The 23,368-nt window shown below is 36.9% G+C and overlaps 4 protein-coding genes and 1 long non-coding RNA gene across 12 annotated transcripts; 3 read left to right on the top strand and 2 right to left on the bottom strand.

Annotated features, from left to right (window-relative positions):
* The first annotated feature begins 211 nt into the window (after positions 1-211).
* LOC137743394 (pumilio homolog 12-like) lies at positions 212-5,125 on the top strand. 3 transcript variants are annotated; one of them, XM_068483278.1, is made up of 9 exons: positions 212-603; positions 794-857; positions 1,406-3,133; positions 3,322-3,484; positions 3,716-3,879; positions 3,969-4,227; positions 4,441-4,555; positions 4,663-4,706; positions 4,802-5,125. In XM_068483278.1, exons 3-7 carry the CDS (start codon positions 1,488-1,490, stop codon positions 4,546-4,548), a joined length of 2,340 nt encoding a protein of 779 aa, XP_068339379.1. In that variant the 5' UTR covers positions 212-603; positions 794-857; positions 1,406-1,487; the 3' UTR covers positions 4,549-4,555; positions 4,663-4,706; positions 4,802-5,125. The 3 variants fall into 3 exon arrangements, with proteins under 3 accessions (XP_068339379.1, XP_068339378.1, XP_068339377.1); XM_068483277.1 differs by having other exon boundaries at positions 794-865; XM_068483276.1 differs by lacking the exon at positions 212-603 and having other exon boundaries at positions 619-865.
* Positions 5,126-5,950: 825 nt separating this feature from the next.
* On the top strand, positions 5,951-8,579 carry LOC137743551 (protein MET1, chloroplastic-like). The gene is made up of 7 exons (XM_068483468.1): positions 5,951-6,501; positions 7,007-7,113; positions 7,255-7,349; positions 7,476-7,552; positions 7,755-7,875; positions 8,099-8,158; positions 8,238-8,579. Exons 1-7 carry the CDS (start codon positions 6,083-6,085, stop codon positions 8,379-8,381), a joined length of 1,023 nt encoding a protein of 340 aa, XP_068339569.1. The 5' UTR covers positions 5,951-6,082; the 3' UTR covers positions 8,382-8,579.
* Positions 8,580-8,647: 68 nt separating this feature from the next.
* Positions 8,648-10,919, bottom strand: LOC137743552 (uncharacterized). Its single transcript, XR_011069506.1, has 2 exons — positions 9,805-10,919; positions 8,648-9,239 (listed from the first exon to the last, which is right to left on the bottom strand). It is a non-coding gene; the product is annotated as an uncharacterized lncRNA (long non-coding RNA).
* A 1,077-nt stretch (positions 10,920-11,996) lies between these two features.
* On the bottom strand, positions 11,997-16,476 carry LOC137742607 (lysine--tRNA ligase, chloroplastic/mitochondrial-like). 2 transcript variants are annotated; one of them, XM_068482516.1, is made up of 14 exons: positions 16,149-16,473; positions 15,800-16,018; positions 15,514-15,625; positions 15,140-15,248; positions 14,917-14,974; positions 14,708-14,776; positions 14,083-14,190; positions 13,811-13,903; positions 13,562-13,666; positions 13,206-13,412; positions 12,889-12,983; positions 12,712-12,802; positions 12,426-12,599; positions 11,997-12,337 (listed from the first exon to the last, which is right to left on the bottom strand). In XM_068482516.1, the coding sequence occupies exons 1-14, from the start codon at positions 16,413-16,415 to the stop codon at positions 12,245-12,247; spliced, it is 1,800 nt and encodes a 599-aa protein (XP_068338617.1). In that variant the 5' UTR covers positions 16,416-16,473; the 3' UTR covers positions 11,997-12,244. The 2 variants fall into 2 exon arrangements, 1 of the variants encoding a protein (XP_068338617.1); XR_011069421.1 differs by lacking the exon at positions 11,997-12,337 and having other exon boundaries at positions 12,543-12,599; positions 12,712-12,794; positions 16,149-16,476.
* Positions 16,477-17,348: 872 nt separating this feature from the next.
* Positions 17,349-20,134, top strand: LOC137742634 (uncharacterized). Of its 5 annotated transcripts, none has more exons than XM_068482553.1 (2): positions 17,349-17,881; positions 19,766-20,134. In XM_068482553.1, the coding sequence occupies exon 1, from the start codon at positions 17,552-17,554 to the stop codon at positions 17,828-17,830; it is 279 nt and encodes a 92-aa protein (XP_068338654.1). In that variant the 5' UTR covers positions 17,349-17,551; the 3' UTR covers positions 17,831-17,881; positions 19,766-20,134. The 5 variants fall into 5 exon arrangements, with proteins under 5 accessions (XP_068338654.1, XP_068338653.1, XP_068338655.1 ...); XM_068482552.1 differs by having other exon boundaries at positions 19,729-20,134; XM_068482554.1 differs by lacking the exon at positions 19,766-20,134 and adding an exon at positions 17,997-18,416.
* The last annotated feature ends 3,234 nt before the right edge of the window (positions 20,135-23,368 follow it).

Genomic DNA, 23,368 nt, shown 5'->3' with positions numbered 1-23,368 from the left:
ATTAAAAAGCTAGAATTAAAAGACGGTCAAGTCTTAATGTCTGTTTTCATTGAAGAAGAAAAAGGAAGCCAATATAATCAGCACATTACACAAAACAAAGCGAGTGAGAGTGACTAGAGAGGAGGGCAGATGAGATGATACATAGAACAGGTAACGTGGGATATAACATACCGAAAACCAAACAAGAATAAGAAGCGTTCCATTCCCACATTTCCCATTTTTCTATTTTTCGTCCAATTCATGCATGAAAATGGCAAATATGGGGATTGGAGTGGGTGGTGTTGCCAAATGGCCATCTCTTTCTCCTTTTTTTCTCTTTCAGAGTAATGAAAACTTCTCTCCTTCTCCTTGACGCCGCCTCATTCTCTCTCACTCCTCTCCTCTCCGTTCCTCAATTCCTCTCTCACCTCACCAAGACCAACAACACTTATTAACACACACTGTCACTCCCTTTGCACTCCCGATTGCTTTTAATTTCCCCAAAACACCCTCTTTCTCTTCTCCAATTCTCTGCCCAACACTCTCTGTATATGCCTCTGTTTTCTCTCTCACTCCGATTCTCTACTGCCACCCTCATTGCCCTTTTTTTTTCACTTCTCCCCCGTACGTCTCTCTCTCTCCCCTTTCTTCTTTTGCTTGCATTTCTTTATTGGGTTCCTTTTCTTCTGCATTGTTCTTTTGTTATGTTAACCCGCACCTGATATTCCTGCCTTTTTCTATTTTTGATATATTGATTGTGAAGTTGCGATATTCTTGTGATACTGAATTATAAATTTGGCGTCTTGATGATCAGGATCATCTGGGTTTTCTCACATTTGATCAGCTAAAACCCACATTCGATCAGCTATCGAATTCGGGTATTCGGGTATGTTTCTTTCTCCTTTTTATTTGATGGGAACAATTCAAAGCAATCGGATTGATCATCCATTTTCTCTGTTTTGCACGCAAGAGTCGAGAAAAATATTTTTTTCTATTAAATTAATTTTTTTAGTTGAAAATATGTGATGATCCTCATCGTTTTCATGCATTGTGTGGACTCTGTTTCTGGACTGAGAGCTGACATAACGGCCTTGATTGATCGGTACTTTTTTTTTGTCTAATGGAATGTAGTCCTTATTTAAAAAACAATTAAAATATAAAATAAAAAGTTATAAAACTGGTGTATTTTAATGATCAATTTCTCTAGTAGGAGGAATTTTATCAGATTGAAGTGTTTTGTCATTTCAAATTGGAATTCTGGTGTGGTTTGTGTTTGTAAAATGTGGGTTATTTTGCATAAATATTGTAGGATTATGTCTTGAAGTTGATAGTTTTAAGTGTGTTGGTTTTGTACGTACTGATTTTTGTAATAATGTCATTTGTGTTTATTTTGAGCTGTAATATATAAATTCTTGCTGGATTGAAGGGTTTATCTTGGGAATTTGCTTGCCTGCTAGTGCTTGCTCTGTCTGGCAGAGTGAATTTGTTAAACGGACTGCGGATACGACATGGAAGAAGGAAGAACTGAACTAGAGTTTGATGAATTTGAAAAGCTTCTGGGCGAGATACCAAATGCTACTTCTGGGAACACACATTCTGAGGAATCTGGAACAAAGAACGCGTCATTGTCTCCTATCTGTGTGAACTCCTGCAAGGGGCCATTGAGTGACAAACTCCATAACAATGGGAGGTTGGATGAGGGGAAGAACTCGGCAAAGAAAATTCAGAAATCACCTGTGAAAAGGGTTCAACGAGAGGTAACAAATCTGCCCGATGATCAATCCTTAACGTCTGCACTCGCAGGACTGAGCTTCAATGGCGCAGTGAATATGGAAGCTGGGAGTCATGTCGAAAATTGTAAATCCTTGCAGAACTACTTTTCAATGGATGGACAAATCCCAAACAGCTTAAAGATGCAGGTTTCGAGCATGGATACGCCAGTCATGGTTGTTCCCTCTTTCCAAGCACCAAATAAGATACCTTGTGGATTTTATGAGTTTGATGTGACAAACTCAGGCCAAGAAAGTTCAAACATGTCAAAGTTCAATTCTGAAGAGCTTAAGAAACCGCAGGCTGCCTATTCACAACCTATTGAAAATTTATCTCCTGGTGTTCCTCTAGCTCATGCTGTGGAAGGTTTTCAGTTCCTCTCTAATGTGCCTGCTCCTGGTCTGCAGTTTCCTCTAACTTCTGATCATCAGCAGCAATTCTTTCTTGATGCACAATCTAATATTCCTTACCTACATTCGCAACAGTTAAACCAGAATCAAATTAGCTGGAGAAACATGGAAGAGGAGCAATACCATAGGATGCAGCAGCAATATGTATACTTGCAGCAGCTTCATGATCAGCGGTTGGAAGCTCAGCATCTGGTTCAAGGGAATGGGAATATCGCAAGCAGGCTCACGCGTTCAAACCCGAGGCACCCCCATTTTGAGGTGCCAATCTCTCATCGGCTTGAACAATCTAATCAAGAACGAATATGGAACAATTATGTGGTTCCCAGGGGTCCACACGAATCGAATCCTGCTCTTTCGTACACAGATTTTAACGGGGTTCAATTTCTTGACAAGGTGGGAAAGCAGAGTTTTCCTAAGAAGATTCTAACAAGATCACAGGGAATGAACACACTAAAAGCTGTGAGGTTTGGTTCTGTTGGAACAGATGAATCACTTACTCATATTAGCCAGAATGGCAAAGTTGTCTCGAATGGTCATTTCCGGCATGCCTTATCTACTCGAAATACCGGATGCTTTCAATTGGATAGTTTGAACACATGGGGTATGTTCCCTAGTTTAATGCATCTTAAGAATACAGATATGAAGGTGCTACCTCAGAAATATACTGATCTGAAGACATTGCCTCAGAAATATAACTCCATGGATGAAATTACTGGAAGAATTTATCTAATGGCTAAGGACCAGCATGGTTGCCGCTTCTTACAAAGAAAGTTTTCTGAAGGCACCCCAAAAGATGTCGAAAATATTTTCTTTGAGATCATTGATCACATTGTTGAGCTCATGACAGACCCTTTTGGGAATTACCTCATCCAGAAGCTGCTTGAAGTGTGTGATGAGGATCAGCAAATGCAAATTCTTCATTCAATCACTAAAAAACCAGGGGAACTTGTTAGGATTTCATGTGATATGCATGGGTTTGGCCTCTCTCTCTCTCTCTCTCTCTCTCTCTCTATATATATATATATATATATATATATATCTGTGTGTGTGGGTGGGTGGGTGTGTGCACTCGCTCGCTTGTGCATGTGTTTGAGTTATAATCTCTCTGCTGCATATTTTCTATATTTTGATATGATAAAATTGGGGTTCTTCCCAACCACAGGACTCGAGCTGTTCAAAAGGTCATTGAAACCCTCAAAACTCCAGAGCAGTTTTCCATGGTTGTTTCATCGCTAAAGCCAGGGATAGTGATGTTGATAAAGAACACAAATGGAAATCATGTTGCACAGCGCTGCTTACAGTATTTAACACGTGAATATCGTGAGGTAAAACATATAGTACATTGAATGATTTTTGAAGTTTATGAGTACATGGATGTTGCTGATGTGGAGATGTTTACTATCTCTGTGCAATGTTGCAAGCGTGATAATTTATTTATATATCTTCTTATTTGTTGTCACTTGGTTTAATTCAGATTACCTTACTACATGAATCAGTTTGTAAATTCATTAAATCATGTATCACGGAATGAAAGATGGCAATGATTTCTTTTGCAGTTTCTTTTCGTAGCTGCAACTACTAACTGTGTAGATCTTGCAACTGACCGCCATGGTTGTTGTGTGCTACAAAAATGCCTTAGCCATTCGGATGCTGAACAAAGAAACCGATTAATCTGCGAGATTACTTCAAATGCACTAATCCTTTCTCAAGATCCATTTGGGTACTCTATTTTCACCCCTTTCTTTTCAACGTCCTTGATTTAATACATTAAAAGCATGGCATGATATCTGCGTCATTTTTTGTTTGCAGGAACTATGTTGTGCAATTTGTCTTTGAACTTCAGCTTCCGTGGGCAACTTTAGATATTCTTGACCAGTTGGAAGGTAATTATGGGGATTTGTCTGTGCAGAAGTATAGCAGTAATGTGGTTGAGAAAAGCCTGAAATATGCATGTGAAGAGCGGCGAATACGCATTATCCAGGAGCTGATAGAAAATCCGCGCTTGGATCAAGTCATGCAAGACCCTTATGGAAATTATGTTGTCCAAGCAGCGCTTAGTCAGTCAAAGGTAAGTATTATAGTCCATCTTACATTCTATCTTGTGGTTTAAATGAAATTCGTGTTCCTTTACGAAAGAACAATTAAATTAAGAGATCTGCATTTAACAACAAAATATAAGAAGTGAAGTGATCAAATCAATTTTCCAAGTTATTTTTCATCGGGGCAACGATGAGGTTCTTCTATGCTTGCCCTTCTGAAATTCTCTTTGCTGTTTGAGCAGGGAATCCTTCATTCTAAGTTGGTGGATGCAATAAAACCTCACATGCCTGTTCTTCGGACCAGTCCTTATGGGAAGAAAATCCTCTCTAGCAACATTTTGAAGAAATAAACTATTGGTATTTTGCTACAATATCTTCTTCTTTGACATAGCATTCAAGCTTAACCCATTTTCACTCTGACACAGCATTCGAGCTTATACGATTTTCTTTCTTCCACGTTGTAGGTTTTAATTCGTTCAGAGAGTTCCTGTAAATCTGCAATAAGCAGGTGAAGAAAAGCTTTATATAGGGCTTAATGGTTTTAGTTTTGAACAGATGTAGATGGAAATTGAGTCTTAATCTTTGTGTTTTCTTCCTCAACAGGTTTTGACAATGTCAGGGCAAATCTCGCAGCATGTCACCAGATCGATATGCTTGTAGATTAGCAGATTCGTTTTTGTCCCGTTTGTTTTTGCGTAGGAATAAAAGGGAATATGTGAAGATGAAGATGTAGAGCTGTTTGAGCTATGGGGAAACTGTACCATGGTTGGAAGTGGAAGATGGAGCAATGTGTATCTTACACCTATAGATTATTACTGCCAACGTGCTTCATCTGTGTTTTTGTTGTTTATTAGTATTCGTTCAGAAACACCGTGTTATTGTTTAGTATTTAATAAGAAAATTGTTAATGGTACTATAAAAGTTTTATTTTACACTTCTTATAAATACTTTTTTTTTTTTAAATATAAAAAATTTAAAGTGCAAAATAAGAATTTTTAAATACATATAATAAATCCCATTAATCGATGATTTTTCGTTAACTATAGCTATTCTAATACTAATGTATGTCTTCCTTTTGCTACTAATTTTCGAGCCGTTATTACAACACTCACACAATAAGATGCTGTCCTATGAAATTATAGGACATGTTAATGTTTCATTGGATTCAAGGGTTTGAATCATTTTTTATTAATATGTTTGGAGTTATGTTGTAATATACATATAATCTCAACGACACTAAACTGTAATTCACATATGCGTTTCACAGTTTTATTTTTTGGGAATTGTTATTAGCACTTCAAAAATCTCATTCTACACTCCATATAAATATATTTTTCTTTCTAATTATAAAATGTTTAGAATGTTAAATTAAAATTTTAGAACGCTAATAATAATTTTTATTTTTTAATTGAAAGTTTGCAATGATTGTATCACAATTAAAGTTGCATGATGCACATTTTCTGCAGTAAAACAGAAGTCATACCATTAGAGTTCTGTGTTACTGCTTTGTTTCAATGTGATCGGTACACGAGTTACACCATATATTATTATACAAATGATAGAATATATGTATTAAAAAGTTAATAACTTAAAAAATAAAATTTTCCATCACTTACATAAAAACACGTGATGTACCACTCGTGTTCCCGTCACAATAAAAAAAAAAAATTCTTGGCAACCACCCATAAAAGTAACACGTGTCATGACATCCTTGAACTGAAGACGAGCCTATTAGGGCCACTAGTCTTGGACTCGCTGTAATCCAAAAGCTTTTTCTTTGAGACCAAACAAATGGAATTTCCGTCCCACATCCCTTCAGCAACTCCAACATCTTCATCTTCTTCTCCTTTACTTTAATTTCCGCTTAAACAAAAACAGAAGACAATGTCTTTGGCTTCAACAAGTCACCTGTCTCTCTGTTCTTCACCGCCTTTGCCACCAACAAGTGCTTTGACCAAGCAGCAGAACAAGTACCACCCACTTATGTTTTCTCCGACCAAGAATTTCTCTGGTCTGAGCACTTCAAGCTGTTTTATCAACACCCATTTGGTAAGACTGTCTGTTTTCGTCGTAAAAGCATCGGAAACTGAGTCGAAACCAGCAGAGAGTGGAAGTGAAGGAGGAGGAGAGGAAAAAGGAAAACCAGAAGCATATGAAGAGTATGAGGTGGAACTGGTGCAGCCTTACGGGCTGAAATTCTCCAAGGGCCGAGACGGCGGAACTTACATTGATGCCATTGCGCCCGGTGGATTTGCTGACAAAACTGGCAAGTTCACCGTTGGCGATAAAGTTGTTGCCACAAGGTTGTTATCTAATCCTTTCTTCCCCTTCTAATTTCGGTGGCTTTATTTGTATGATTGTTGAACAGCATGACTCTTTCTTTGCATATTTCTGAAAATTTATCCGGAAATATATATACACTCAAATGAAATTGGTTACAAGCTTTTAATTGAAATGGAATCCGAGGGACAATAATATATCAATAAAGGGACAATAAACTGTGGTTTTTATACGATATCAATTGTCGATTTAGTGTCATTCCAGTTCCATTTGTGATTAAACTCATATAATACGTTCTAGTTAGTGTCCCTTCTAATTGTTTGTAACATTGTATTTATGATTTTGAAGGTTAAGTATTATAGCCTAAAGGAATATCATGACTTTTACATATTGTTCTTAAAGCAATCGTAGTTTGGCACGTGCATAAATTTTTCTTTTTGCTCTTTTGATGAGTTATTTATGGATATGCGAAAAACTACCGATGAGTGCCTGTGTTGGCAATGTGATCAAAGAGTTCTATCCATGCAGTGCAGTTTTTGGGGATGAAATATGGCCTGCTGCCGAGTATGGGAGGACAATGTACACCATTCGCCAGAGGATCGGTCCACTTCTCATGCGAATGCAGAAGAGATACGGTTAGCTCATTCTATCTGCCTTGTTTGTACTTGTTATCGCGACTAAAATACTCATAATTCATTCAAGTCCAAAGCTCCTACCTCTTAAATCAATCTTTTGTAACATTGTCTGAGGTTTTTGGAAATTTTGTTTCTTTCCAGGCAATTTAGATACTTCAGGTGAATTAACAGAAAAGGAGATTATCAGAGCTGAGAGGAATTCTGGTGTAATTAGCGGAAGATTGAGGGATATCCAAGTAAGTGAATCATTGTTCCAGTTGCGAACACAAATAATGCTGAATTGTTTCTTCTTGTTTAAGAAGATATTTCTAGAAATGGCCTCCAATGTAGTCTCTATATGTTTGTATGTAAAATGACTTCAGATGCAAAACTACCTGAGGAAAAAGGAACAAAAGGCGCAGAGAGAAAGTGACCTTCGACAAGGCCTCCAGCTTTATAAGTATGCAGCTTGATCTTATATTTATTGCATGTTCTCTCCTTCTTCATCTTTCTTTGATAAGGAAAGTTAAAAGGTTCAGTTTGCTTCCATTCTTTAAGGTTTTTCTTCATTATGACCTCGGATGAAGTCTAAACTTCAGATAACCGGAGGTTGATCTCACTTACAACATTCTTTTCCGTTGTCCTTTTATTGGTTGAAAAAGGGGCGGGAAATATGAGGAAGCATTGGAGAAATTTGAATCTGTGCTAGGATCAAAACCTGAGTTAGATGAAGCTTCAGTGGCAAGTTACAATGTTGCTTGTTGTTATTCTAAGCTTAATCAGGTATTTCCAATAAGAATACTATCATTACGATTAATTTGTGCTTCGGTTTCAACATTTCCCTTGGTTTTGGCGTTCAAAGGTTTGGCCATTTTAACTAGATTTTGATTTATCCTTCTACAGTTGACGTTGTTGTCAGGTTAAATAAATTGTGAAGGATTCTCTCTTTTGTAATCAATGTTGTGATCAACTAACTGATTTGTTTATATTGTAATTCTTTATATAGATACAAGCTGGGATCTCTGCACTTGAGGATGCCCTGAAAGCTGGATTTGAAGACTTCAAGGTAACGTACCTATATTTGAGAATACCATGGTTTATTTCATAGAGCTTCTTATGGAATTTATTACTATTACTGTCAACAGAGAATTCGGACTGATCCTGACCTGGAGAATGTAAGAAAAGCTGAGGCTTTTGATCCTCTATTGAAAAGATTTGACGAATCATTCATCAACGAAAATGCCATCAACGCCATAAAATCTATATTTGGCATTTTCGACAAGAAATAGAGCAATGAGCTACTTCAAAAGTTAAAAGGACTTGAGCTGGTCTGCATTTGAGATTAACGGCAAGTCAACGAAGGCATTGATTGAGCCATCAGCCATCTCGTGCTTCAGACAGATCAGTTTCGCTAGTATCAATTTGTTCATGGCATTAGATTTGGATGAGTTTGGAAGATATTTTTTCTGTATTCTTGCTTACTTCAATCTTTTTCTCCGATGAGAATCTTCTGTTTGTAATTTGCAAGAATTGAAGATAGAAAGAAACTTAAAGGGGTAACAAAAAGTTTCGTATACATAAATTTCATCTAATGACAGGAGTGTCAATTGCTTTTGTGTTTACAAATGTTATTGCATCTTAATCATTTTTCAGGGCACCTCCGCCGAAGCATTAAGCATCTAAATGAAAAAACAACTTTATCAAGTATAAATACGGTGTTCCTCGCCCCTGGATCTATGTAGCCCCGGAGATTACAAAGTAACGGCTGCGCATGAATGGATGATTGGTCCGTCGCCGATCCTGTGTCTGAACTTGTGAGAAGTTTCATAATCAAAAGAATGCAATGTTGTTAACGTTCTCATAAACGAAAAGTGACTATCTTGAGTGCATAAAACAGTCCTGTGAGAGCTGCAGCTACGCTGTAATTTGGTAACGTGAAATGGACTAAAACTGAATTTCAAACACCTGAGTGCCATTCAATTTTAGACTCATCGCATGAAGAACATGAATTTTCCTTTCTTTCCCTCCTGGAATTGCTGTGATTTTCTTGGGAATTTGCAGAGCGGACGCTGATCGAGAAGTTTCATAAAATAACGCAAACACAGCCTCTTCTGTTCTCGTTTTCATTGTCTGTATCTTCTAGTTCACTATTGAAGAAGCACAAATCACGCAGTGATTAGGTGAGAAACCAAAACCAAATTTGAAAGGCATTAGTAAGCATAATAAGATGAAAAGCAGAAAAGAATCGGTATTTCAAGGGGATGTAGAAACTGAGGCATGCACAATTGCGCATTGCATATTGAGCGTGGTAATCCATACTGTGTTGTATTATAGATAAAACATCACTGAATGCAAATGTTTGGTTTCAACTTTCACATGAATGCTACACTTGGACCAAAAAGGAGAAACGATCCAAATTTTCCAACCAGAACTCGTAGAAATTTCTCTCTTTTCAGATACAGTAGTTTATGATGTTTTCTGACCTACTTAACATTCAGAAAGAAAATCAAGATCGAGCATCTTGTGTGAATTCTGAATTTTGAATTCTGATGTAGGATTTTCTACATATTTTCAGAAATTGGAAGCTGTCAATCTTGGAGAATTAATCAAAGAATTCCACCCAAAGAAAAACTAAACGCAAAATAATTTGAGTACAATAATGAAGTAGCATGGTAGAGAGAGAAAGAGAGAGAGAGAGTAAAGACCACGTACCTGCACTGAAATTCCCTGATGTCAACAAGCTGCTTCCCTAAAATGTCTATCCACTGCACTGTCTTCTTTAGCTCCTCCTGTTTTGGAGCACTGGAGTCCGAATTGGGTTTTCGGAGACTACTTTTGAGACAAGGCTGAGCAGTAGATGGTTGTGGATTCGCATTACCTAATAACTTTTCCCCCTTGATGATTTCTTCATCAGCCAAGTGATCAGATGTCTCAGGAACTGATGCAAGTTTTGAATTAGGCAAAGGTGGAGGTGGAGGTGGAGTTGGGGAATTCTGTAATTCGAGTGGTCCAGGAGTGTATATGTGAGGGGAATTAGGCTTGCAAAAGCAAATCAAGGGAGGACAATGAATCTTGCAAGACGCAAACCTCATCAAATATAAATATATATATATATATATATATATATATATATTATCTATCTATCTATGTGCCTGCCTGCCTGCGTTCCAAATTATCTCATTTTGCAGTTCCAATCTCAATTCTCAAAAAATGCGACAAAGTATGAATTTGGCAATGTCCGTACGCGCACTATCTGTTACAACTGAAGGCCGGTGCAGTTGGATTCCAACTCCTCCCACCAGAAGGAGAAGACTCTCAACAAACCAACCTAAAAAGTAAAGCATAAAAAATGAGGCTTGCTTATTGCCTACTGCCTACAGCCTACTGCCTATGCTTGTGGGAATGGGATGCCCTTTTATAAATTATAAAGTAGAGGGAGGGAACAGAAAGAAAGCAGCAATTATGTCTATGGAGACTGAAATTACGATGATACCCTGTTCTTTCAGGGTTTCACTTCCACCTCCTCCGTCATGAACATGATGAACATCATGGACAATGTTGAGAAGAAACAGAAAAGGTAATGAGAGAGCAAAGTCTACAAGTTTAGAAAGAAAGAAAGAAAGAACAAAAACGAAGGAAAGGGAAAGGGAAAGCTTTGAATAATGGAATTTTAATTAGCTGGAAAGGAAAGCACCCATGACGACAACCCTATCTCAAATCCAAATCCAAATCCAAAAGCTTCTTTTCTTTCCCTTGATTACCAATTAGCAAGTACCAACCATCAGTCAGGCAGGCAAATACTAGTCTTATATTTTGTATCATTCTCTCTTATAATATATGCTCTCAAGTGGAAATGGCATGCCAAATTGTATTTTATTTTTTTAATTAGGCAAGCTTATCGTTCTATAGAAAATTAATGTATTTATTTATTTATTTATGTGTGTTGTTAGGATTCATGCCTGCCATTGTTAATTTTATGAATACAAATAATCAACCACCCGAGTCTCGTAATCTCAAATAAAAGGCTAGGCTACAATCAATTCTTCTTTATATATAATATCAGGGTTACATAACAAAATGGTAACAACAAATCCAATATAGATATAATTATTTATAATATTTGAAAGAATAATCACTAATTATGATATTAGATATGTTTGAATTGTTTACAATAGCAAAGAAAACTTTATCTTCACTCATTAGATGTAATTTTTTTTCGTTATTAATAAATAAATAAAAGAAGAAAAAGAACAATTGATAGGTTCAGATTCGTTAGTCATCGGGCATGCTTAGATATAACTTAAACATGTACTTGAATGTCGTCCTTAATCCCTTTTTTTTTTTTGGTGGTTAGATGTGATTGATTAATGAAGGAATATTGGTAACATGCATGCACATGATTAAATTAATAATTCGTAGACATATGGTCCATGCATGCAAACCCATAATATAATATATGGAATTTAATATTTGGGGACATCAGACCAGCCCAGGATTGAACTTTGAAATCATGCCGTCAGATTCAAATCGAAATTATTCGTATCGTGTAGTTGTATTCTCATATCACTGCTCGCTAGTCATTCTTTTTTTACGAATTTGGCTCTCTTTTTCTCATAAATTAATTAAGAAAGAAATCTCTGCCCTTTTCTTTTCTTTTTTTAAGAGAAAGAGAGAGAGAGATTGTACCGACACACCCTCATATGGTCGGATCCGTACATCATCTGAACAAAACAAGACCACCTAAAATATATTTCGAAGTTAATAACTACACCTTCGTTATCAGTAATTTTCCAAGAAGTACGAGCTCATTTGGACGTACTTTTAAAATGACTGAAAGCGTTTTTGGTGAAAATATTTTTGGAAACAATCTTTAGTAAAAATACTAGTAAATCCTGTAAAAACACTTTTAGAATCCAAAAATATTTTCTCTAAAAACGTTTTCAATCATTTAAAAATCACAACCAAACGAGCCCTTAATCTTCTTCTGCTAAACTCCAGCATCAAATGGCGGAACCACAAGTAACAAACCAAGCGATCCGTTGCCCGTTAAACTGGGCATCGGTTGAAATAGATGAATGAAAAATAAAGCCGGTTGCAGTTTGAACTCAAATATTATAACTCATCCTAGGGCCTCTTGCTGCCTCAGACCTTCTTATTGATGAACTTTAAGAACCGGGAAAGCAATTACATCTCTAATGCTCGCCGAGTTTGTTAAAAGCATGACTAGCCTGTCAATTCCAAGTCCCTGAAAATATATACAACTTCTACCCATTAGTTTTCCTATGATTTTCTCCCAAATTACAAAGATGCAGAAGGAAGGATAATGACCGTACCATTCCTGAAGCTGGAGGCATCCCGTATTCCAAAGCTGTAATGAAATCATCATCAACAGTCACCTCATACGAGTCATCCTTTTCCTTTCCTTTATCATCTGCACCATCTGTTTTGGAATTACCTGCCGCTTTCTTCTCATTGTGCTGCCTCACTTGCTCTTCCAACCGTCCTCTCTGCCAAAATTTATCACCAATCATAAATTCTCTATGCTTTGTAATAGAAACCAACTTAGTGAACTATACAACAATTGGCAGTGAAAATAGACAATCAGTGGTTCATGATTACCTGATCCATAGGATCAGTCAGTTCAGAGAAAGCATTAGCAAGCTCACGACCACAGATGAAAAGCTCAAATCTCTCAGTCAACCCTGCATTTCTAATTTGGAAGTACTCAGGAGTAAGGTGACATGTAAAAATGTCAAATTGCTAGTAGTATGTAAACCAACATGGTTCGTATCATACCTTCGGTGTGGCTTGGCCAGAGGAGATATCTCAATAGGATAGTCTAAAACAAATGTGGGTTGCAAAAGCTTTGATTCTACAACAATCTCAAAAACCTGGAGATTTGAATTATTAGGACCAGAAAAAAAAGGAGACAACCTATAACCAAGCAAATAACAATAATAAATCCACACTTAAAAGAGTGTCTGATTTTCATCACTGAAATCTGTTCTGTTCATACCAACAGCCTCCCATCAGATTGATAACTCAGCAAACTAATAAGTCTATCCACATATAAAACCAAGATCAAGAATTATGGACTGTAGATTGAAATCAACCTCATTAAGAAGGTGGCCCGTAGATGTGCATGCTTCAATAGAAACTTTGTCTTTGTGATCAAGGTCAACTCCAAGTGTTTTCAAAGTAACTTCTTTAGCCACTTTAAGATCATTGCCCAACTCACCAAAATCAATCCCAGTGGATTCTTTTACAAGATTGTGCATGGTTTCCCTCCTCCAAGGACGCTCAAGATGTATCTCAGCCCCCTGAATAGAATATGATACCAGTTACAACGTACTAAAAGCAACTCAATATCATATATTAACTAACAAGCACACGTAATTTCCAACTTGCTTTTCACAGAAATGTGAACTGCAGAGAAATCCCGTCACAAGTTGGGTGAAGTCGCATTTACCTGATAATCAACAGTGAGAGTCCCATGAACTGCAAGCGCACATCGTGTAACAATTTCCTCCGCCATGTTCATCATGCTTTCATAGTCTGAATATGCCTCATACATCTAAGATTAGACTAATACCAATAATGATCAGAGCTTCACTTGATTAAACTAAGAAAGTTAAATACATAATAGCCTATACCCAGCCATGCTAATTTGGTAAAGTATATTCAGACGAGTTGAAATAGACAGTAATAATTAATTTACCTCTATTGTGGTAAATTCAGGATTATGACGAGTTGAAATGCCTTCATTCCTGAATATTCGACCTATCTCATACACTTTTTCAAACCCACCAACCTGTCATCCATAGAAAGATCCTTTTCAATATTTAATCCAAGTGTAATATATGCCCAGAAGTATAGAGAAATGAAATATGCTGTGAATCATTTGCTACTGTACGAAACTTAAACCAAGCTTTTACAGTGTTTCTGTGAACCAGTAATAATTCGCATTCTTAACAAAAGCAAAGTCCTCACCAGCATTCTCTTTAAGTGGAGCTCAGTTGCTATTCTCAAATACAGGTCCCTTCCAAGTGAATTATGGTGTGTTACAAATGGCCTAGCTTCCGCTCCACCAGCTGCTCCCTAGTTTATCAAATCAATTAAAAACCAAGTTCCAGGTATATGATATTAAAATAAATTCATATAAATAATCAGAAATTATATATTCCAGGAATTGAATAGTATTTCTTTAACTTGTAAAAATCACTCCAGGTAACAATTTCTTGCATAACCATCACCAACTGATATGAATATGTAAACAAGTTAATCAGTGACCATTTTGGATTTGCACTAATTATTTATTTCTCTACGTGCAGTCGCAATTTCTCTCTTAACTGTACAAATAAGTCAACGACTAAACAGCCAGCGGTCAATTGTCATCTAAAAAATACTGTTAAAATATAAAGTTTTATGGTCACAAGATGAACTCCACTTCAAGTTGTTCAGTTCCAATTTACAAGGAAAAACTTTCAGCCAGGCTTTTAATTGAATACGTGTATGATATGAGCATATACTATCTAAAATAACCACAGAAACAGAGCCTACCAAATCAAACATCTAAAGCGCCAAACAAATATGAGACTGGGAGAAATTGTCAAACCTGCAGAACTGGAGTTTCAACCTCAACGAAACCACCAGACTCCACTGCCTTTCGTATCTCCGATATAATCTAATCAGTAAAACAAAAAATTAAATTATTTTCAATAACGGAAGTATAAGTTCTAAAATTATCAAACATACAAAGGAACATCTAAAAAATCTAGTAGGTTTTAATTGTTTTCTGGTAAGGAGAGAAGAGGAATGATTTACCTTTGCTCTTTTCCGGAATACATCAGCTACCTCAGGATTAGCAATCATATCTACATACCTAAATGTTAATAGGAAAATAAGATACAATAAACAAAGAGAATTATAAACCTGTAAGTAAACCAAAATTTTCACATCTATTTATCAAATACAGGAGGAAAGAAAGATTTCTGTATAATGTCTAGACATAAAAAAGGTAATACTCAAAAAGAAAATATCAACTCACCGTTGACGGTAGCGCTTGTCCACATCTGTTAGACCATGATACTTGTCTGGCAGCGGGAGTAGAGATTTTGTAAGAATTGCAAAAGAATTCACATAAATCGAAAGCTCCCCTGAGGAATTAACCAAGAATTTTTGTTAGCTTTCTTTGCAGGACCTTGAAGCAAATATAACTTCTTTATAGACAAGCATGAAACTTGTTGGTAGATTTAACATAATTAACCAATGGAAATTCGCAAATAGTAAAAGGTTTTTACTTTTACCTAGCAACTAATCCATAACTCAGGTAGAATATTTGTTCGTTTTATTATGGAAGCCATTTCTCCTATCAGTGAAGCATAGCAACTACTTATAAACAAGAAACATGAAATAAGTTACCTTTCTCTGTCCGTTTGATGGATCCACTAGCACCAACTATATCACCAATATCAACAAGTGCCTTTAGCTGATCAAATTGTTCGTCTGCAAGCCGTTCCTTTTCACAATAAAGCTGAAACCAAATGTCCATAACTTCACTCACAGCTTATCGAAGTGCTCGTTTCGTTTCACTTAAACGGTAATTAAAAGTGCGTTTTTTCAAAAGAAACGAGGAATGAGATACAGCCAATCAATATTTGCAAACATGTTAAGACATGAATATTATAACAATGCAAGCTTTCCTAACCTGAATTGTGCCGGAATCGTCCCTCAGTGTCAAAAATGCAAGCTTTCCAAACGCTCTGCGAGCCACGATTCTTCCTGCAATGGACACAGCATCCTTCTCGCCTTTTGCCTCTTCACCGTCCGCTAAATCCTTGTATATATCTTGCAGCTGATTAGCAGAGTGAGTCCTTTCCCACCCATAAGCATATGGCTCCAAACCTTTACCCCTCAGTTCTTCTACCTACGAAACCCATATGGAAATTCAAAGCGAGAAGCAAATTTGAAGTCCAGAATTTGAAATCCTTCATGTCCCAGAATTCTGCCATTAAAGTTTCAGAGTATCAGTCAGAGCTTCATTGGATAGAACTTACCTTCTTCAAACGAATGGCTCGAACAGCGTCTTTATCGGAGGTGGAGGAAGATGTCGATGCGCGCCGGTCGCGGCCGCCAGCTCTGGCGGCGTTGGCCGGAGTGGTGGTGGTGGTGGAGGTGGAAGAGCAACAACGGAGGACAACTCTAGAATACGAAGAAGAATGAGAAAATGGTCGTCTGAGAGTGGTGGTGGTGGTGGTGGAAGCAACGCGGAAGAGGTGCTTCAGTGGCTGCGAGGATAGGCTCCATAGCTTCACCGCATCCATCCCCTTGTTTTTGGTTTCACAGCCAAAGTGTCTACTTCTCACTTCACTACTTCCAACTTTTTTTTTTTTTTTTTCCAACTTTTACCAAGAACAACTCCAATGGCCGGAGGGGCTTTGTGGAATGGGCTAAATCTGGCCCATATTTATGTGATGACCCATTGAAGTTGCGATCCAATTTTGGTGCCGTCCTGCGTTATAGTCGAAAGCCAATTACATAATGTGATGTGTTTTAATTCTTGGGGTATCTCACACACTTCTTATTAATTTCTTCATTTAATTTTCTTTAATTCATCAGATTCGATGGTCGAAAATTAATAAGGTATGTGAAAAGTAAAAAATGATATGTGAATAAACATACCCTTTAATTTTATTATAGGGCAATATGAGATTGACTTAAAAAAATATTGCAATGTCATCTTTGTTTTGCATTGAAGTTCTTACTAATAGGGGGATACAGAGATATTTATAGAATTTTTAGAAAACGAGTCGATACATCATAATACAAATGAAAGAGAGTTATTTGTAAGTCTCTCCAAATCAATGCAACTTGGGTTCTTGTAGATGAGATCGGATCATAGGATACCATGCCATGCCTTTGAATTTCCAAGACAGTTACCCCCAACTCAATTTACTTTTCTTTTATTGTGATTTCAGTATTCTGGCAATGTTTAAAGACAGCAACAGTTGGTTCCTAAAATAGTAGTTTGGTAAGAAGGGTTAGGAAACAGCAGCTCTACATACACTTGTTGAGCAAAATGCAGGACGGGTCGTTGTCACTATTTATGAATTATCTGACATTCAACAAGATTAAATGATTGATGTTATAAACATCAAGGACGCCATCTGCCAATAGATAACGTGTCAAAGCAGATTTTCAGTAACTGCTAATAGATAACGTGTTAATAACAAAATATAACTATAACTTCTTGAGTATATCTACGACTTCAACAGTAAAAGTAAGACAGAGCGGTCAAAATTGAGATCCACTCAGTCAAACTCCGTCATTTGTTTTGCTGAATTCAATTTTTGAGTCCCAATTGCCCAACTTTCAACAAAAATAAGACGAAACGAACAGAACAGAACAGAACAGAGGCCCGTTACCATACGCACGCCAAGTCCACAGAGGAGGCACGAAAATGGTGTTCAACTGCCTGATGGTGGAGTCGGTGGCGCACCTGTCGGCCGAGACGTGGCAGTACTTGACATGCTTACCGGAGCGCTTGAGCAGCCACCAGCTGTTGGATCTCATCTTCTGCCTCCCTCTGCAGCAGTTGGGTCGCCTGGCTTTCTGCCTCTGGACCTTCCTCTGCGTCCCTCCGCTGGACTCCTACTACTCCTACTCTTACTCCGACTCCGATGACTCATCCACCACCGTCGATTACGATGACTATTACTACGATCCCCACTCTGATTGATTTCCTTCTGCTTCTTCAACTGTCTTCTCCTTCGCCGGCGCCCCCTGTACGGTAATTTTCTACTATCCTTTTTGCGTTTTCTTTTATCTCAATTGCTTTGTTTTCGTTTCTGGAATGTTGGGTTTGTGCCGATTTGCTTGATCATTGACTTTTAATCTTCTTGTAGAATGATGGGTTGAGTGCGTGATTTCTTTGCATTGATGAATTGGGTTGTTCAAGATTGCTCTTTTTTCTTCTGATTATTAGAATTTAACGGGTGATCAGCATGAGGCTCGAGAAGCTAGATACATAGTGTGAAGATACATACTGTGACAAAAGCGCTTCGCTCTTCGAACAAATGTTGAGAATCAAGTGTTCTAAGAGTTGATTGCCATGAAAAAATAAAACTTTGTTAGTGCTTGTGGCATTGACTTGTTATGTATGTATGTATGGCAATGTATGTCTTGCTAGTTACTCGTTTCACTAGTTATACAAGGTTGGAAACTCCTAGGTCTGATATGCGGTCCGGTCTCGGAGGCTATCAAGTGAGTGCACTCAAATTTGTAGGCATGACGCATTAGGGGTGTCGAGTCTAAAATTTAGATATATCAAATTTGTAGGCATGACGGTTGATGTTTTGGTAACATTGTAATGCTTTCAAAGAAAAATTTATTGTTGATAGTGATGAATGATGATCATGAAACAGAGTTGGGACGATGGTGTGAAAAAATTAGGGAGATATTATTGGCACTCCTAAAGGTCTTCCTGCCCTCATGTTATAAAAGTACAAGGGAAATTTTGTATAGAGAGGAGTGCAGCATATAATTTCTAGAGGGCCAATATAGCTCTCAAAATTTATCGTTAGGAAGTATCCAACAGAAGCTGCACCAGCGGCTCATATTAATCGTTGTTTATTCTATTTTGGTTTGGCTGGAATCATAATATTCTTTTTTAGGAAGGTGGATTAACCGATTAAGTATGGAGTAAGAACTAAACATTAAGTCAAACTTGATTTCCTACGATTTGGGTTGCACAGATTCATTTGTCGAGTCTGAGGCAGGAGGGATGAAGGTGTGGTGAGTTTAAGATAATAAACAAATAGTCACATTTAATGAATTTATTGAGCACCTTCAATTTGAGGGAAATAGTTGAAATCCATTGGAAATTTGGCATGATGTGGAGTTCAGACCATTGCTGTACTGATCTTCAGCAGGTTAATGCACTCTAGACTTTGAGTAGTCCAAGAAACGCCTGGGAGCAAGTTGCTAAGTTAGCATTCGCGGTAGTCTTTCATACTTTAAATTGAAAATTAGAGGATAGGAACATGTGTTTACTGAATGTCGAGTTATGAAGTATGCTCTTAGGTTGGCACTCGTTTGATGGGCTGTAAAGACCTCTCGTAGAGAAAAGATCTTGAACATCAAACATGGCCTTTTCTAGAAAATGACTCCTTCCTCTTGGAGGTTGAAACCTACTAATATTTTGGAGATGATGTTCTGTGCACATTGCCGTATTATAGACTTGCTATGTCAAATTGTCAATGTAAGCGACATCAACCCATATTCTTCATGCAGTGTTTTCCACGTAGTCTGTAATTCAATTAAGAAACCCTTGGTTTTTAATTGAGTGGCCTTGGAAAAATATCCCATTTTCATGTTTCTCGGTAACTTTAAATTGAGAACATAGTTTTTAAACACTTTCAATTTTTTTTTGCTTTTATTTATAAACAGAAGTTCCAGATTTTCACAAACTTGATGGGGTCCATGCAACCCCTTCAGAGTTATGCTTTTTTTTCGAAGAACTGTGTGCTTGTTGGAAGTTAGGAATAATACACAAATTATTCAGTGTTGGATTTGCTGATTTGTTGAGCATTTGATGCACAGATTGCTTTTGTGAAATCTAACTTTTAAATTCTTCAGATACTGGCTAAAGCATTTCAGCACTTATTGTAGGAAGATGCAGGATGGAAGATAGATTCTTCGATAAACTCTTTCGTTGCTATACATTGTAGGTTTGCCTGGGAGGGGACATGATATCATTGAAGAGCAGGCTTAACTTCGTGTTAGATTTCTGGTCGCTGGTGGAAGGAAAGGAAAACTACTTTCTGAATACATTTAAGTTGAGATCCCAGTCCTGTGTTTGTTTTCTTTCTTTGTATGAAAGCTTCAAACAGTCTTAGATTCTTTGAGTTGCTGATTTCTTTGGGTCTTATTATATGTGGAAGCATCGATACTGGATCATATGCTAGTGATATTGTATATACAAATTGTACAAAAATATTGGATGATATAGTTAATAATTAGTAACACTCAACCTCGTACAGCATCTCACTTTCTGCAGTCATGTTCTTGCATTTGATGTAATTTGTATTTGATTATTTGGATTTAATATGATGTACTCAGTTGGAGCGCTAACTAATAAGCTAATGAGACCGAAAAATGGGTAGATTCAAGCTCAGAATTATTAGGCAAGTACATCACCATGGCGCCGGTTTTTAGAAATGGAAACTTAAGCATGATGAATTCTTCATGGAAGGGTTATGTCTCTGACATTGTTGGTGGAATTAAGAGTGTGAGACTAACGAAATGTTCTCACCAGTCTAATGATTTACGATACTAGAGAGACAAGGAATGCCCTATGTTGCAAGTCTTATTTGCTCTATTAATCGTGTTCCCGTCAAGAATTGCGGACTTCCACACTGGAATTCTGCACAGGAAAATGTACAAAGACCTGCAACACTAAAGAAAGAGAGTAGTGTGTGATGTCTCGTGTGGTGTTTGAGACATTTTCGATATGATGTCTCAATTAGGCAGCTTCTGGTTCAAGGTCCGGTAGTAATGGTTGTGAATTAGTTGGTACATGGTCTCTGTTTTGGTAATCTGTTAGTGTAGGGATGATGGTCGCTGCAGGGAAAGTATTAGTTGCTAAATCCTAAATGCATGTTGGTTATTATTAGGAGTTGGTTTTTTCGAGTGATTTGAAAGCATTAACTCGGCATGTTAGGTTGAAGATTGGTGATTACTGCCTTATGCGGTTCGTGTTTTCTAATCTTCTGGAATTTTGCAGATATGGGCACAGCCAAGTTGGCTGGAACAATGTGCCGTGTCTCTGCTCCACTTTGAATTCCACTTCTCGTGGTCAAATATGGCACATGACATGCATATACAAGTCAAACATGGATACATTGCAGTTGTATTGCAATATGTTGTCCAGTTTCTCCGCGGCGTTAGGTAGAGGAGGCTGTTCATCTTTATCACGTGTGATGCGGTGACGAGAATCCATTCATATTATTCGTTAGGGGGTCTGGGTGGATCGTGATGGTTGTAGATTATTACTATTCTTCTAGCAGCAGAGGTAAAAACACAAAGCGAGAAAGTGAAATAAGAGAGAGGTGGTTTAGGTCAAAGAAGAATGCTAACAACATTCTTATTTGGAAATCATATTATTTTCATTCTCATTCTGCAATTCTGCACGACAATTTAAACCGTTTATTTCCAAGTCGTCATCTAAAAATCATCTCTACAAAAAGTTAAAATGTATCCAAAAGTTTTTGCTCATCTAACTATTATTCAATAATTATCTTAAACATTGAAATTATGACAATATTAGTCTAAACAGTTTTGACGATATCTTGTTTGGTTCTTTTGTTGCAAAGTTGCTATTTAAAAAGTGACCTAGATAACTTATGGTTTCGATCATTAAGTAACAAGGCTATTATAAGAAAGAAAAGAGAAAATAGAAAGAGAAAAAGTTTCAAAAAGGTTGCTAACCCTCCTAGGCTAATTAGCCAAAACAATGTGCTTACCCCTTTATTTTGAAATTTGATCCTCGTTCCATAGATTATAGTAGCTTTATTTTAATACAGACTATATATATTGTCTATAGTAAGGGTGGATGAATGAGATAAGTCTCATAATTGGCTAATCATAATAATTTGGTGAAAATTTACATTTGGTGAAAATCAATCTTAAAACTTTTCATTTACAAGTGAAAATCGTAATCCTAAGTGATATAAATTATATAATAGTTTAGAATGCCAAGTTTTATGGTAAAAGAAATAAAGGAAATAATATAGGTGGGATCGGCATCGGCATCGTACTCACCAATGCCGGTGTATTTGTTTCCAATGCATGTGGGGTCTGGACCTTCCATTTTTCTTTCTCCCGTCTATTATTAAGGCAGGTTTGGCGCGCATTGTCAGCAAGTGCTACATTTTCATAGCACAAAATCATGAATCATGAAGTGGAAAAAGGAAAGGAAAAGCCAGGCCTTGGTATACCCCAATCATCCAATGGCTTATGAGAGTTATGGCCCCCTCTCCCAATCTCAAGAGACTCTTATCAAATTATGCATGTATATATATACACATATACATCTTCTTTTTCTTTGTTTCTACACATTTGAGTATTTGACTAGTGAGTATTGAACTGATAGACCCGTGACTTCTGAATTGATGGCCTTTCTATTTCTCCTCCCAACTTTCCAACTTTCCAACTTTTCCAGTTGGTGAGGATTTTGAGATATTTTGCTGGCCTGAAAATGAAATAATGGTCGTCTTGTTTAGTTTATACTTTCTAATTAATTCTTCTCAACTCTCTAATTGTCTTTTGTTTTGAACGGATTAGAATTAATGTCCTTTTCTTAATTTAAAATGAAGAAGGAGACGTTCATCCATGTTTTGGGAAGGAATCGGATTAAACAAAAAATTAAAATTATTTTGCATTTGATATATATCAGCATTTGAAGTTGGAACAATTGTTTTCTTTTAGTAATCTATAAATAATTACAAAACTTTGAATTGAATTAATACATCAGAAAGAATATATGAAGTTACCAGGATTGATGAACAACTCTAGTTTTTTGTATTCTTTTTCTTTTTCTCATCACTTGGTGGTTTGCTCATCACAATCAATAAGCATCATCGTATACATATGTGTGTGTGTGTCGGTGCATGCTGGTTTGAAGACAAATCTTCCAAAAAGATTTGTATTCCGTCAGAGCAAATTAAGAATCCTTCACATTCTCCTCTCCTAGTTTCACAATTTAACTCACTTCTTGCATCATTGCATGTTCAAGTGCTGCATTCATATGCCATCAACAATTAAAAATCCTTGAAGTTTCAAGGGCCACTCAAATTCAATACCAGATGTATTTTTCACATTATTACTAATTAAACTATGCTCTTATTAATAAAAATAAAATAAAGAATTTCAACCAACTCGCATACAAGGACAAACCATGGTTCACATGTTCATGGACTTTTGTGTCTCATCCAGTCCCACATTATTTGCCAGTTTTCCACCAGAAAAAGAAAAATATATATATATATATATATATATATTGTTTTCCAGTATTTGTTTTTCAATTACTTTTAAATTATTATTATTATATGTTAATAATTTGAATTTTCTACGGTCCTGAAGCAGCGAAGCCAACCATTAATTATGCATGCATGGCTCCTTGACGTCGATAAAGGCGTCCGTTTGCAACAAGACACCTCACACATTGCATATTCCTTTTTCGTTGCATCTAATTACAATCTACCAGATGAATGATGAT

The sequence above is a fragment of the Pyrus communis genome, chromosome 8 (assembly GCF_963583255.1).
Source record: "Pyrus communis chromosome 8, drPyrComm1.1, whole genome shotgun sequence".
NCBI classification, from domain to species: domain Eukaryota; kingdom Viridiplantae; phylum Streptophyta; class Magnoliopsida; order Rosales; family Rosaceae; genus Pyrus; species Pyrus communis.
The sequence above is the reverse complement of the archived record's forward strand: the minus strand, read 5'-3'. Positions and strand labels throughout refer to the sequence as shown.